The sequence below is a fragment of the Talpa occidentalis genome, unplaced genomic scaffold (assembly GCF_014898055.3).
Source record: "Talpa occidentalis isolate TD23 unplaced genomic scaffold, MPIMG_talOcc4v2.1 talOcc4.12, whole genome shotgun sequence".
Lineage (NCBI taxonomy): Eukaryota > Metazoa > Chordata > Mammalia > Eulipotyphla > Talpidae > Talpa > Talpa occidentalis.
The window spans coordinates 72,780,420-72,794,751 of NW_023601212.1; the positions used below are offsets into that span (position 1 = coordinate 72,780,420).

General features: G+C 52.8%; 1 protein-coding gene across 1 annotated transcript in view; it reads left to right on the top strand.

The window, feature by feature from the left end:
• The window catches only part of ADAP1 (ArfGAP with dual PH domains 1), a 48,720-nt gene that overhangs the window by 10,033 nt on the left and 24,355 nt on the right, over nucleotides 1-14,332 (top strand). The window contains exons 2-3 of the mRNA XM_037506742.2: nucleotides 7,771-7,901; nucleotides 14,060-14,151. Of these exons, the coding sequence (XP_037362639.1) occupies nucleotides 7,771-7,901; nucleotides 14,060-14,151 (223 nt within the window). The remainder of the gene's footprint in view (nucleotides 1-7,770; nucleotides 7,902-14,059; nucleotides 14,152-14,332) is intronic.

Genomic DNA, 14,332 nt, shown 5'->3' on the forward strand with positions numbered 1-14,332 from the left:
CCTGTTGAATTATTATTTTCCTCTGAAAGGGCCATTTCCCCTTTCCTTGTATGCCTTGTGATTTGTTGTTGTTGTTGTTGAACACTGGACATTTGAGTGTAATAATGTGGAAATTCTGGAAATCAGATTCTCCTCCTTTTCCTGGCAATGCTGATTTCTGTTACTTTTATTTATTTATATTTTTTAATATTGTAGGCTATCTTTGTGCTGAGGGTCAGCCTGAGGTATAAATAGTGTCTTCTGTCCTTTATGAATATACCTTTGGGCATGCTTTCTAATTTCCCCTGTATATGTGTCTGTGTTTTTTCAATGTCCCAGTCTTTAATGTCTGGTTCCCAAATAGGTAAAAGTTGAAAAAAAATTCAGGAGGCGGGAAAGGGTGCTAGGTCTTTAAATCCCCTGGAAGTCATGTTAGTTAGTGGGGAGGGATCTGAAACAGGTGAAAACGGTGGGTGCTGCCTCTTTATACCTCTGATCAGAAGTAGCCAGTGGGTGCTGCATTTTTGTACTCCTGATCAGAAGTAGCAATCAGCAATCAGAGCACAGTCCTTGATATTTGGAGAACAGGGTCTTTTTTCCCCACTCTAGTTCCTGCATGCTTGGTATTGGCTGTTCCTACAAACGTGTACATTTGCTTGCCATGTGGCTGGGAGGTGGAGGTGGGTGGTTGCCACTATTGTAGCTAATACTTACACTTGATATTGACCAAAATTAACTATAATTTACTGTCCAAACCTTCCCTTGGGCATCAGTAACCTTCAGCAGAATCCAGAGTTCCAAAATACTCACAGCTGAAAAATTCTGCCAGGGCACTTGTCTGGGTGGGGTGTGCTTCCTGCTCCACCATCTTCCCAGGATGACCAGTCAGTCCAGGCTATCAAGAGTAGTTTGATGGCCCAGAGATGAACAGCAGTGAGCTGGAATCAGGGTAGGGACTGGGACAGACTGGGCCTTCTAATACTGATCTGAAGTGCTTTCCTGGGGAGCATGGCAGCACGGTTGTGCTGATGTCTCTGAGGAACAGAGGTCGCAAGTGAAGAGCCTGCAGTGGGCTGCCCACCTCTTGACTCCAGCACAGGCATGGTGCCTTACTCTACCCCCACGGCAGTGTCCTAAGTGCCCTGTGTGAGCTTAGTAGGAATAAACCAGACCAGGCCTTTGCTCATGTGTGTGCATCCCAGTGAGGGAAGAGATAGGAGCAAGTGGCTGTGTCTAAGACAAAGCAGTGCTGTGATGGAAACAAACAGCGTGACAGTGGTGTGTGATGGCTACCCGGTCGAGCGCAGCCGGAGAAGGTAATGTTTCAGTTGACACCTGAATATGAAAGGAGTCGCATCCACAAAAATCTGGAGGAAGGACATTCCAAACTGATGGAATAGCTATCCAAACACCTCAGATTCAGGTCCAGCAGTTTAAGGAAAAGGAAGGCGTTAAATTGAATGTATAGAAGACTCTTGAACTTAGAGCACAGACAGCATCGAGGCCACCCAGGTTTAATGAAGTCTTGGATAGATAAGCACAGTAACTGGCAGCAGGGCCCAGAGTTGTCCCTCGAGAGGGAGCAGAGACCTGTAGTGAAAGCTGATAGGCACAAAGTGGTTGATGAGAGTGTTATGTTTGACTGTTGCTGTTTTCCTCATGAAGGGCAAGGCCAGATCATTAGCCAAGGGGTGTTGGAGAATACACAGGAGATTGGAGAGGAAGGAAGTACAAAAGGCCATTTTGAGGAGGATCAACATTCAGTGGCCGTGTGGCTCACCCTCTGCCTGCTGTGGCGTGCCCGTAGGATCTGTGGTCCTGGATTAAACAGGCATCTTCTATGTGGTGGGGTGTTTTTCTCTAACATTCAGCTGGCTGGGCACAGACTCAGTGTTGCATGACAGAGGAGGAGTTGGCAAAGTGGGGAGTGAGTGAAGACATGGGGGTGATGAGAGAAAGGTGGGGTAGGCAGCAATGCTGAGTTGGGGAGTATGGAGTTAACGAAGATGACAAGGGTAGGGCATGGCCTTGAGTATGGCTGTGGTCAGGGGAAGGGTCCTTGGAAGTGGGGATATTATTGAAATGTGACTGAGGAGAGGTGGGTAAGAAGTCAGGGTGCTGGGGTATCTGGGGTTGTCTATGGGGGTGGCAGGTGAGGTGACTCAGGGCCACGTGAGATTTTGTGTTGAAGGGAGAGGTCAGGAGGCCACTGTGTCCAGAGCAGAGCAGGGAGATGAGCTGCATGTTTATGCTGGGAAGCCCCCTCTGAGGGAGGAGCGTGAACAACATGGAAGCTTTGGAATCATCCAGAATCACATGGGCGGTTTAGGGTGGCGGTGGTATGGTGGGGAATGGTCAAATCCCGGCGCTGAGGACAGAGGGAGGATACTGGGATTTTAGCCAGTCCTGGAGGGAGGAGGATGACCCACAGAAACAGGCAGGCCGGGAGCAGTCGGAGTGAGGACCAAGCGCTCAGTTGGTGTGGCCTCTAAGTGGGGATGGGAGGGCTCAGGGGAGTCCTGGAGGAGAGAGGCTGGGGGTGGACACCAGGTGGAAAGCTGCTGCCAAGGTGTAAATGTTTATTTTCTTAATTGAGGTGAAATTCACATAAAATAAAATTTGTCCATAAAAATGAATAATTTCGGTGGCACTTAGAGCATTCCCAATGTTGTGTGACCACCTCCTGGATCTAGCCTAAAACAAGGGTGACAACCAGGAGAGCAGAGATCCTAGCAAGGAGAGGCTGCAGGTGCGCCCTGTCCAGGAAGGATGGTGGGGTGGTGGGGATGAAGCAGAAGGGGAGGGGCTGGGGGGCCAGGGCAGAGTCCTTGGGAGGCTACCTGGAAGCTACCTGGAAGGTAATGGGCTCCCGGTAATGGAAATCTGGCAGCATGAATGGGTGCTGACAGGAGTGACCCAGGAGAGGGCCACTGAAAGTGTGGGAGACAAGAAGGAATGTGCTGGAAGGAGGCCCTGGTCCAGGCAGGAGGTAAGGGGTCTGGAGAGCAAGCAGCGTGGGGTCAGGGTCATGTGCTCTCAGTGGAAAGGGAGCCAGGGACCCCTGCTGCGGGGGAGGCAGGTGGGGCGAGAGGGGAAGGTTTGTGCCTCAATCTTTGGGGCCCATCCAGTGTGCAGAGCATGTCTTCAGTGATGGGAACCCTTGGAGCACAGAAGCAAACTGCCCGCCCTGCTGGAGAGTAGCTTCCAGAGGAGGCAGGACTCACAGGCCAGTGAACACCCGCTGTGTTGTTGGGCAGTGATGACGGAGGAAAAGGAGAAAGTACAGGGGCACCCCACCTGGACTGCAGGGTTGGGTGGGTGGGGAAGGGTAACCTTTGGGATAAGTACTTTCTTTGAACCCTACGCCTGTGCCCCACTTCCCCACCATAGCTGTCCATCGGCCTCTGGCCTGGAGCCAGCAGACTGGCTGTCACCCCAGGATCTCAGCCCTGCTCAACACTGGGCCTCAGCCTTGGGAGGGGCAAAGGGCCACGGCACTCTGCCAGAGCTGCAGTTCTATCGCAAGTCCCCTCCACTGGACCTTGGCCGAGGGCACACCCTGACCTGCTGGCTTAGCCCCAGCGTGTTCCTCACCTGCCTGGTGGCTCAGTCCATCTCCCTCTCCCGGAAATGGTGAACGGCTGAGTCACCTCCGAGTGCCCTGGCAGAAGGCAGGACAGATGGAGAGCAGTGACAGCCCCAGGGGAGCCAGGGGGAAGCGAGAGGATGGATGAGGGGCAGGGGGAGGGGCACCCGGAGGGTCTGCCCTTGGGTGGCAGGGGCTGTCACCCCACCTCAGAGAAGGCGCTGCGCATTGATGTTGGTAGGGGCTGGGGCAGGAGTGAACATGGAGACCTGGAAGGAGAGATCTGGACGTGACCCTGAGCTATAGACCCCTTTAAAGTCAGGGTTCTTGATTGAGAAGCTTTCTAAGTCCCAGAGGCACAGGCCCAAGGGTGGCATTTCAGGCATGTAGTGTGTGAACAGTGAGTTCTGAGAGCAGGTGGACTGTGGGCCCAACTGGCGACCCAGGGTGGCCCTGGACTGGCTTCCATCCTTCCACCTTTAGTATTTTTGAAGCACCTTGAGTGGGCGAGACCTGTGGTCACCACATGACATTTGTGCGTTCGGTGCTGTTCTGTGCACTTCATGTGTACTGGGCATCTCAGTGTCCACTTTACAGGGGAGAGACTGGGCACAGAGCAGGTAAGTACTTGCCTTAGGACACACAGCTAGGAAGGATGAGAAAGCTAGGAAGGAATTGGCCCGTCTTCCCTTGCCTTGTTCTGGAAGCTACTGGCTTTCTGTACAGAAACCCATTTGGGGACCTCCTCAGTGGCGCAGCGATTGAGCGCTGGGTTGCGAAGCTGCCCGCAGCCTCTGCAGCGCCAGTTCGATCCCTGGCCACCGGGAGAGGGTCCCACATGGTGCGCAGACCTCTCCTGCTGCCTGCTGCTCCCCTCAGCAGTGTATTTCGTCATTCTGCCTGTTCTGTTCCCCGCTCTGGCTCTGGTGAGTTCTCTCACCCTCCCGCGCTTCTGACTGTACCCGGTGCTTGTATAAATAAATAAATAAATAAATAAATAAATAAATAAATAAATAAATAAATAAATAAATAAATAAAATCTTAAAAAAAAAAAAAAAACCCCATTTGGTTTATGGTCTACGCAGCTCTGGGGAGGAGAGGCTGGGTGGGAATCCTTCCAAGGGCCTCCCCTGTGAGTAAGCAGGGTCTGAGGCAGCTCAGGCTGAACGCGGGCTGGTGCCCAGAATGCTTCCTGTCCTCCCAGCACCCGCAGCCTGAGAGTCTCCAGTGCGGGTAAACACTCGGTCACAGTGGGGTGTTCACTGTCCTTGTCCTGCTGGAAGCCCTGGGCTGGAGGTTGGTCTGTGGCTCTCTGACCCCAGGGTCCTTCTGTCTCCTACCCCCAAGGAGGCTCAGAGCAGGGGATGTGGTCTTCACACCCAAGCCCCCATGCGGCCCGCCCTCCGGGGTCCCCCCCATGCACAGGCTCTGCCTTCTGTTAACCTCAATATGTCAGAGTCCTGACTTCCGGCCACGGCCAAGCCCACAGGTCAAAGTGCCTCCCCATGTCAACCCTCACGGTGGTGGGGGTGGAGGGACTGGTTGTTCCTTTGGTGTTCCTCAAGCAGCCCCCCTGAGTGGGGAGGGACCTTGGAGAAGAGGCTTGTGAAGCGGTGCCGCTGTCTGGGCACCGTGCGTGCATACCAGGTGGCGTACAGCGTGTGTGTGGGGCGGGTATCTTGGCGTTGCATGGTGATAGCAATCCAGCAAGTAAAGGAAAATGGCCAGGACCGGCAGGTGTGGTGAAGAAACATGAGGGGTCTTGTGAATGCGGGCACCTGGGGGGGGTCCCAAGTGAGGGTAACATTGGAGCATGGGAGGATGATGTGCATGGGAGGATGATGCCATGGTGGGGGGCGCCCCCCTGAGGCAGAGAAGTGTTGAGAAGCACTACTAGTTCCAAACAGAAAGTCAGTGTCATGTGCATCTGAAGGTCCTGCCTGGCTTCCGGGCCAGTGGCCTGTGGGCGGGCAGCAGAGGGGTGTGGAGAAAAGTGAGGAAGCCAGATGAACTCATCTGGCTGTGGTGGGCCCCTTCACTCACAGCTCTTCTATGTTGGAAAGGACCCCAAATCAAGGCTCTGAGGCCTCAGGGTCTGGACTGTTTGCCGCCCACCCCTGCTCTCCCTAGCTCTAACTGGGAGCCACTGAAGTCAACCAACGCCAGTGCAGGGAGGAGGCTGGGACGGGGCCTCCTGGTGACCTTGAGGACCAGCCTCCCTGTCCCTTGGCCAGGAACCTATACCTTGGGGGGTACACTCCCCCCCCACCACTAACCCAGACCCACCAGAAGCCTCTTCCTGTACCAGCCAATCTCCATAAATGGCCAGCATGACCCTCCCACACACACACATGGCCATTCACTGCAGGAGGTAGGGGCTTAGGGTGCCACAAGCCCACCACGGAGTTTGCCCGAGTGAGGGCTCAGGGGCCTGGGGAATGACACGGCTGTTTTTCTCCCCAAACTTCTCCATTCTGTGTGCCTCTCAGAAGCCATGTCCCTTTGCTTCCTCCCCTAGAGCCAGTTCCTGGTCCCTGCAGTTGCCACAGGGATGGGACAGTGTGAGCTGGGCTGTCAGGGCGGCAAGTGAGGAGCCTGTACATAGAACCACACACCTCTGCACACGGGTGTGGCCGGGTGCCCCTGGCTGGCTGCCAGTCAGGGAGTGGGAGCAAGGCCACCCCCCAGCCCCTTGGGTTCAGGACCCGGGGTGCTTGCCCCCACTACAGGCCCACACACCCACATATGCACATTCATACTCACATGCCCTTATACACACATGTGCACACTTACAGTGCATGTCCCTACACACTCACCATACACACCCTATATACAGAACCTACACATGTACCCTCTCACATGCACAACCCTCCAAACAGACACACCAGGCACAGCCTGTCTTAGTGTGCACACACTCATGTGTACCTCTGCACACTCACAATGCACCCCTACCTACATATCATGTGCCTGGCTCTACAAACATATCCAAACATACACACCCTAAACACACATTCATGCATGCACACTCCTACGTGCATGCCTCTGCACACATGTACACACTCCTCGCACACTCATGATGTACACACTTGTGCATGCACACCCCACAAACAGACATGCACACTCCAGTGTACACTCTCACAGTGGCCCACAGTGTACACTCTCACAGTTAGCTTCTGAGGAGCGGCTCTGACCTGCCTCGCACTGGGGTGACCTCTTTAGAGGTCCCCGAGGGAGGGGCAGGGCTCCGTTCTCAGGAGGGCAGGGGGCTGGGCTGAGCTGTCCCGCACTGGGACAAGCCACCTGGTAGCTCTGGCTTATCACAGAGGAAAGTTCAGACCCCAGACGGGGCATCCACACAACTGACATGTTCCAGGGTCTGAGGTTCCTGGGCACCTTGGGCTGGAGTGACTTGGGGGGATCAGCACTGTGCTTTTAGATGGATGGGGGGACTATTGGTGTTTTGGGGGTGGGCACAGCCCAGGCTCCCTGGGGCTCCCAGAGAACTCTCCTCAGCCAGAATCATGGGGCAGCCGGATCCAGGGAAACCTTTACTTACTGCGGAAAGTCTTCTGGAGGTGACGCACCCCTGCGGGAGGCTGCGCTCTTTGGGGCTTGTCCCAGCAGCTGCATTCCCCTTCCTTGCGCATCACCCTGGGATTTACAAAACGGGGAGAAAAATACCTCGGTGCCCCCCCCCCCCGCCTATCACCTCAGTTTATTAAGCTCTATCCTCCTCAATGCAAAACATTTCAAACCCGACGTCCCATTTAGATTCAAGATTGTTAGCGTCTTGTTGCGCTGCCACGTCTACAAGCACACAGGGATTTTTGTCGACCCTTTTCAAGTAAAGCCATCAAGATGTATCACCCCTAATTGTGTCCTTGTCACATGGGACAAACTCGACACTTGGGGCTGGCATCTAGCGCCCTGCCCTGTGCATGCTTAGATTTCTGTCATCTCCATTTGTTCCCTCAGGACGTCCAGGGGGCCTCCATCCCCAGGGGCAGCTGGGATGATGGGGTGGGGCTGGTCATTGGAAGCTTAGGGTCTACAGAGTGGAACTTAGTCTCCTGTTGCACAGATGGGGAGACTGAGGCCAGAAAGAGGCCTCTGTGGGGTTCGGGCTTCCCTGGTCCAGTGCTGTCTCCCTCTGGGGTTGACCCTCTGGGTTAGCCCTCTATGGACACCTGATCTTTGCCTTCCAGATCCTGACTGGGCCTCCTACACCCTGGGAGTGTTCATCTGCCTGAGCTGCTCCGGAATCCACCGGAACATCCCCCAGGTCAGCAAGGTGAAGTCTGTCCGCCTGGATGCCTGGGAAGAGGCCCAAGTGGAGGTACTGTGGGCGGGGTGGGGGGGCAGGGGTGGGAGGAGACCTGGCCAGTCCCACTGCCACCTTGGGTGACCTCATTTCTGGCCCTTCTTGGTGGGGGACACCTTGAGGCTCCCTTCATTCCCAGTGCTCCAGACTCACTCCTGACTAACCTCTAAGGGGTCAGCACTGCTCCAGAGGGGTTCAGGCTGGTGGGGACCTGAGGGGAGAGGTGGGCATTGGGAAGCCCAGGGCCAGCTGTCGGGACCTCAGCCCCTCCTATGTTAAACCCCCTGCACCCCATCCTCTGGCTGACTCCTTCCCTGACTCCCTCTTGGGGAGCTGCTGAGCGATAAGCAAGGGAAGGGTCACAGAGGGACGGCTCATCTGTCCTCGCTGGCGGTGCCTGGGGCTCCAGCGCCATCTCCCACACCTGGCATTCAGGGGCCACTGTGTGGAGAAGCGGTGCAGGGTGACAGCCCCTCTCAGTTTCAGGGTTTTATTGCAAATTGCTGTGGGAAGCCCACGGTCACACATGTCAAGCCCTCGCTTTCTACCCACGCGTTTATCCACCTACCCTTCCATCCATCAGCCCATCCTTCTATCCATCCATCCGTTCTTGCACCCTCTTCACTCAGCAGCCGTCCATTATCCATCATCCATCTCGCCCCTGTCTATCGAGCCTGTTTCAGGAGATTTGGTGGGGTCGTTGGCCCGAGAAGGCCGGAGGGAGGGAAGGGAATGAAGCAGACACCAGGTAGCAAGCCACTGGGCAGGGGGTGGTGACTCAGATTGGGGTGGCGGGTGAGGTCCCATGTCCTGAACAAAGTGGAGTGGGACCAGGGCACAGGCTGGGAGACAGCATTCCAAACTGGGGTGTCGCTGTGGAGAATGTGCAGTGGGTGAGTTGGGGAAATCCTGACCCCTGTTGGAGCTGTGGCAGGTGGGGCGAGCTGGGCCAGGAGCCAGCAGCAAAGCCCCCTGCTATTTGAGAGTCAAGGGCCTTAGGAGGCCTGTGGCCACCCAGTGAGACTGACACTGCTATGGAGGTGGGGGCCATTCCCAGGGGACTTGCTAGAATGCAGGGTCTGGCTGAGGCCGACTGCTGGGTCGGAATCCGCATTAACAAGCCACCCAAGCACACAAAACCTTCACTCTCTTGTTGTTGGGAACAGCCAGACTCAAGTGGTCAGGAAAGTGTTGGAGGCCCCCATGGTGGCACGATGGAGGTCCTGGGGCCAGGCTAAAAAAGGACATACCTGGTGTGAAGCCATGTAAGGAAGGGGGGGATGGGACCCCAATGGCATGTGTGGTAGGAAACCCCCCACTCTACCCGTGAACACTCATGAGGAGGTTTGCAGAGAGACTGGGGAGCTGGTGCCAGCAGTGGCTGTGTAGGGAACAGGGAGAAGGTGGGGTGCGGTGGAGGGAGGGCATGGGGACTAGAGCGGGAGAAAGTAGGGGGTGAGGTGGTGGGGCACAGATGGGGTAGGAGGGAGAAGGTAGGGGGAGAGGCAGGGAGGGAAAAGTGGAGCTGAAGGGAGGAGGTAATGGGGAGAGGAGATTGGCTTTGCTTCATTTCCTTTACATTATCAGTCCTTCTACTCTGTATTAAAACACAGGGCGCTCTCCAAGGGGCCTGAGGGTGCTAGACCGCCATGAGAGGCTGGGTCTCTCCCTGCCTTCTGAATGTGTGAAAGGGGGGATTGCTATTCCTGGACTGGGGGAGAGGGACTGTGAGCCCCCTGTGAGACCGGCCCAGGCCCCCACCTCCCCAGAGAGCACAGTGGGAGTGGCTGCAACACCCCGGGCCAAAGGGCTTGCTGGGCTGCACACATGGATTCATGTCTCTTCCCTTCCTGTTTCTTTTTCTTTTTTTAAAAAAAAGATTTATTTATTTATACAAGAACTGGGGTACAGATCAGAGGCGCGGGAGGGTGAGAGGATTCACCAGAGAGAGCGGGGAGCAGAACAGGCAGACGGACCGAAGGGGAGCAGCGGGTGAGACAGGAGAGGTCTGCCACGCCGTGTGGGAATCTCCCTGGCTGGCCGGGAATCGAACCTGCACTGCAGAGGCTGCGGACAGCTTCCCAGCGCTGCGCTCAACCCCCTGTGCCACCAGGGAGGCCCCTTCCTGTTTCTTTTTATGTATTTTTCCCCCCAGAATTTTACATTCTTCTCTAATCTCTTTTTAAAAACAAGCTTTATCGTGCTATAACCCATGTGCCATCCACTTTACCCAGAGTGCCCTACTCAGAGGCGTCCAGTCTCTTCTCTGACCTGCAACCACCCATCACGGTCACTGTGAGAGTTGTCATCCCCCTGGAAGAAGCCTGCCGCCCTCATCTGCCCAGTTTCTGTCCTGGGATCTGCTGGCGGTGGGTGTGAATGTAAACAGGGTTGTAGGATGTGTTTTTCCTGACCGCCCCTACACTGAGTGTTTTCCACATTCTTCCGTGTCATACACGTCAGAGCTCCATGCCTTTGCACACACCGTGCATGGTGGTGATGGAGCGCGTCTTTCTATCAATCACCTCCACCTTGCTCGTGTGTTGGGGTAATTCGGTCGCCTGCACACAGGAGTGGGTGGACAGGGTTGGGAGAGCAGCAGTGAGAGGGGGGTCCCCCGCCCCGGGTTTCCAGATGTGGGCTCCCCTGGGGAGCGAGGACTCTGCTGGTCATCAGCAATGCACAGTGACCTGGTGTGGACACTTCCTCACGGCCCCTCCGCAGCACACGGGCAGGTTAGTCTTTCCCCACCGTGACCTCCGAGCCGTGAGCAGCCTCGCAGATGCTTCATTTCGTCAAGTGGCATTTATTGGAAACCTAAATTCCTAGAAAGTGAAGTACAAGGTCACAGGCTACGAGCCGGTCACCCTTGAGAGTTTGCCAAACTTCCCAGCGGAGCTGCTTCTAGGTCCTCAGTGTGTGACACATGCTCAGGACTTTCTTTACGGACTGAGCGGCGAAAACCCGTGTCCTGTGGAGTCTTCATTCAGCACTTTCTCGTCTCGAATGGAGTCGAGTCTCTCGTGATGTCGGGGAACACTTGTGTTTTTTCCTCTGTGACGAGAAGGTGGCTCCGGGCCGCATTTCACTGAGTGTTAGTTGCTCTTTATCTACCAGGGGGTTTAACCTTTGGAGACAGTAGCTGAAGACTTTTTTTTCTAGATTATTTGTCTGTTGACTCTGGTCAGGGTGGCTTTTGCAATGGAAACTTTGTCACTTTGATGTACTCAAATTGATCAACCTTTTCTTTTGTGGTTTTAGGGGTTCTAGCATGCTCAGGCCTGCTGTACCCTAGGATTTTTTTTCAGACCAGCTTTATTGAGATTTAATTCACATACCATACAGTTCACCCTTTTGAGGAGGACAATTTTAGTATATTCACAGGCCAGCGACCATCACCGCTATCTAATTTCAGAACATTTTCATATCCCCAAATAAACCCTGTCCACGTCCCCAGCCACTCCCCATTTCCCCTCCACCCCAGCCCCGACTCAAGTAGAAAGACCAGTTTCTGTCGCTGTGGACCTGCCCATTCTGGACTTTTCATAGAAATGGGATCACACAACACAGGGCTGCCGTCGTTCACCCAGCGTGGCGTTGTCAAGGTTCCCTGTGCTGCACATGGGTCCTGCTTTGCTCCACTTTTTGGCTGAATAGTCTCTCTTGTGTACACACCAAGTTTTGTTGATCTACTCCGTTGTTTAGGGACATTTGGGTTGTCTTATTTTTTCAGCTATTGTGAATAATGCTGCTGTGAACATTCATTGTGATTTTTAAAGTGGGATTTGTGTTCCCATCGGTGGTATATGAGGATTCCAATTTCTCCACATCTACACTTATTACTGTCTGTCTTTGATTTTAGCCATCCTAGGGGGTGAAATGGTATCTCCTTGTGGTTTGATTTGCAGTTTCCTAATGACTAATGATGTTGAGCATCTTTTCATGTGCTCCTTGGCCTCTTGTATATCTTTGAAGATGTGTTCATTCAAATCCTTTACTCATTTTTAAAATGGCTTAGGTGTCTTTATTATTGAGTTAAGGGGTTTTTTTTAAGGGATATATATATATATATTTAATACATATATAATATATAGACTGGACACTGGTCCCTTATCAGTTACAGTATTTGCAATAGTTTTTCTCATTCTGTGGGTTGTCTTTTAACTTATTTTTTTAATGAAAGAGTACAGATTATATCCTTGTGTGCCCTCTATGTAATTTTCAAAAACATTGAGGTGAAAGTCACATAACATAAATTTACCATTTTAAAGTGAACAATCCAGTGGAATTTAGTGCATTCACAATGTAGTCAACCATCACTTGTATCTAGTTCCAGAACATTCCATTACCTCAGAGGAGACCTGTCCCTACTAGTGTCCCCCCAGCCTGTGGCACTCACCACTCTGCCTCTTCTTTGTGGATTTGCCTGTTCTGGACACATCACAGAGTCACAACTTTTGTGTCTGACTTTTCTCATTGAACATTATGGCTCAGCACACTGCCTTGATGGTATCTTTTCTCTGAAGCACAAAAGTTTTTAATCTTAATGAAGTCCCATGTGTTTCTTTTGTTCTTATGCTTCTGCTTTTGGTGTCATTATCTGAGAATCCATTTCCTAATCTAAAGCCATGAAAACATGCTATTTTTTTTAATGTTATTTAAGATGCTCTATGATTTTTATCAACTGTTTTTATTGTTTAATTTTAGAGATTAAATATTTGATTCAATCGGAATTAATTTTACTGAAAGGCATATCCCACTCAGCTTTTTCTCTGAGGGGGTACCTGTTGTGCCAACCCCACTGATAATCTACAGATGTCCTCCCCTTGATTCGAGACGCAGCATCACTGTGTATGACCCCGCCCATGTCTTTGGAGCCATATCTAGACCTCTGTTTGCTTCACTGAGTTAGGTTTTCTAGTCGGTATCCATTTTATTTGTGATGCCATTCTACCGTGTTGTAATATCTGATGGGGAGTCTTCATTTTTCAGAATTTTCTGGTGTGTATTTTTACTTGTTAGTTTACAATTGAACTTTAAAATCACTGTTAGCTTTCAAATATTCTATTCCTTTTTTTTTTTTTTTTTGAGGACTGCAAGTACATATATAGATTAACATGAGATGACGTATTTCCCATCTCCCCACCAAGAATGTACCAGGTCTTTGAGGTATCTTAGCAATCTTTAGGAGCACATGAAATTCCTCTTCACAGACTTTGAACATTTCTTATTACGCTGATTCTTAGGTAGTTGCCTGGCTGTTATCATACATAGGGTCTTTCCTCTTATGCATATCTCCTAGCTGACTGATGTTCTATATAGAAAAGCCATTGACTTTAGAATTCTAACTCTAAAGAGGCGCCAGCCTTTTGTTGAAGTGTCTTACTGTGATTTTTTTTTTTTTCTAATTGATTTTCTTGGGTCCTTCATGTTCAGGATCCTCTGGTTCTCAACACATGATGACTTTAGAGGGCAGGATTATTTTAGTCAGGTGGAGGGTGGGTTAGGCAGATTGCAGGGTTAAACCCCAGACCCCTCACTCCACCCCTTGCCCTTGAGGCCTCCGTGCAGTCAGGACTTTGGCCTCCCTCCCTTCCACTCCCCACACTCAGCCGCTCTTAGGGCCTCTCCTCCAACATGCCCAAGTGCTCTGACCCCAGGCCCTTTGTACATGCTGTTTCCTATGCTAGAGACACCCTGGCATGTGACCTCCTGAGAGCCTTTCTCCTCTCCCAGGTAGCTCACTTTAACACCAAATGGCATGTTGTTCCTTAGCAGTGTTCACAGTATGTGCTCAAGCCCTTGAGCTCTTGACCTCTGCCATCTGTCTGGGCCTTGCTTGGGTCTCCTTGCTCACAGGTCACTCGTGGTGCCTGGCCCATTAGCTGCAAGCTGCATGAGGCAGAAAAGGGCATCTCAGGCAGCAGGCACAGGTCTGCCCTGGGGTGCCAGCCTTGGGTGATTGGGGGACTGAAGGTGGGACAGAGCTCAGTCACCCTCCCAAGGAGGGGGATATCTTCTTAGTCACTGGCTTTCTGGAGAGACACTGGGCCCCTTCCACCTATCAGGGCTTCCTGGGGGCAGTAGCAGGGAAGCTCTGGGCAGCAGAGGTCAGTCTGTCAGGGTCCTGGGGTCTCCCCTGCCTCGGTGCTGACCAGCACACTCTCTTGTAGTTCATGGCCTCCCATGGGAACAACGCTGCGCGAGCCATTTATGAGTCCAAAGTGCCGTCCTTCTACTACCGGCCCACGTTCACCGACTGTCAGTAAGTAACAAAGGGGCTTTGTCAGAGCTGCTGTTGACAGCCGAGAGCCCTGGAGTCCAGCTGGGTGGCTCCGAAGATGGCTCCAGGACCCGTGGGCAGCAATGGGCAGGGGGCCCAGAGGGCTTGGGTAGGTGGGTTGGCTGGCTCTGCTCTGCTGGGTGTGGTTTCTTGGGGGGTGGCC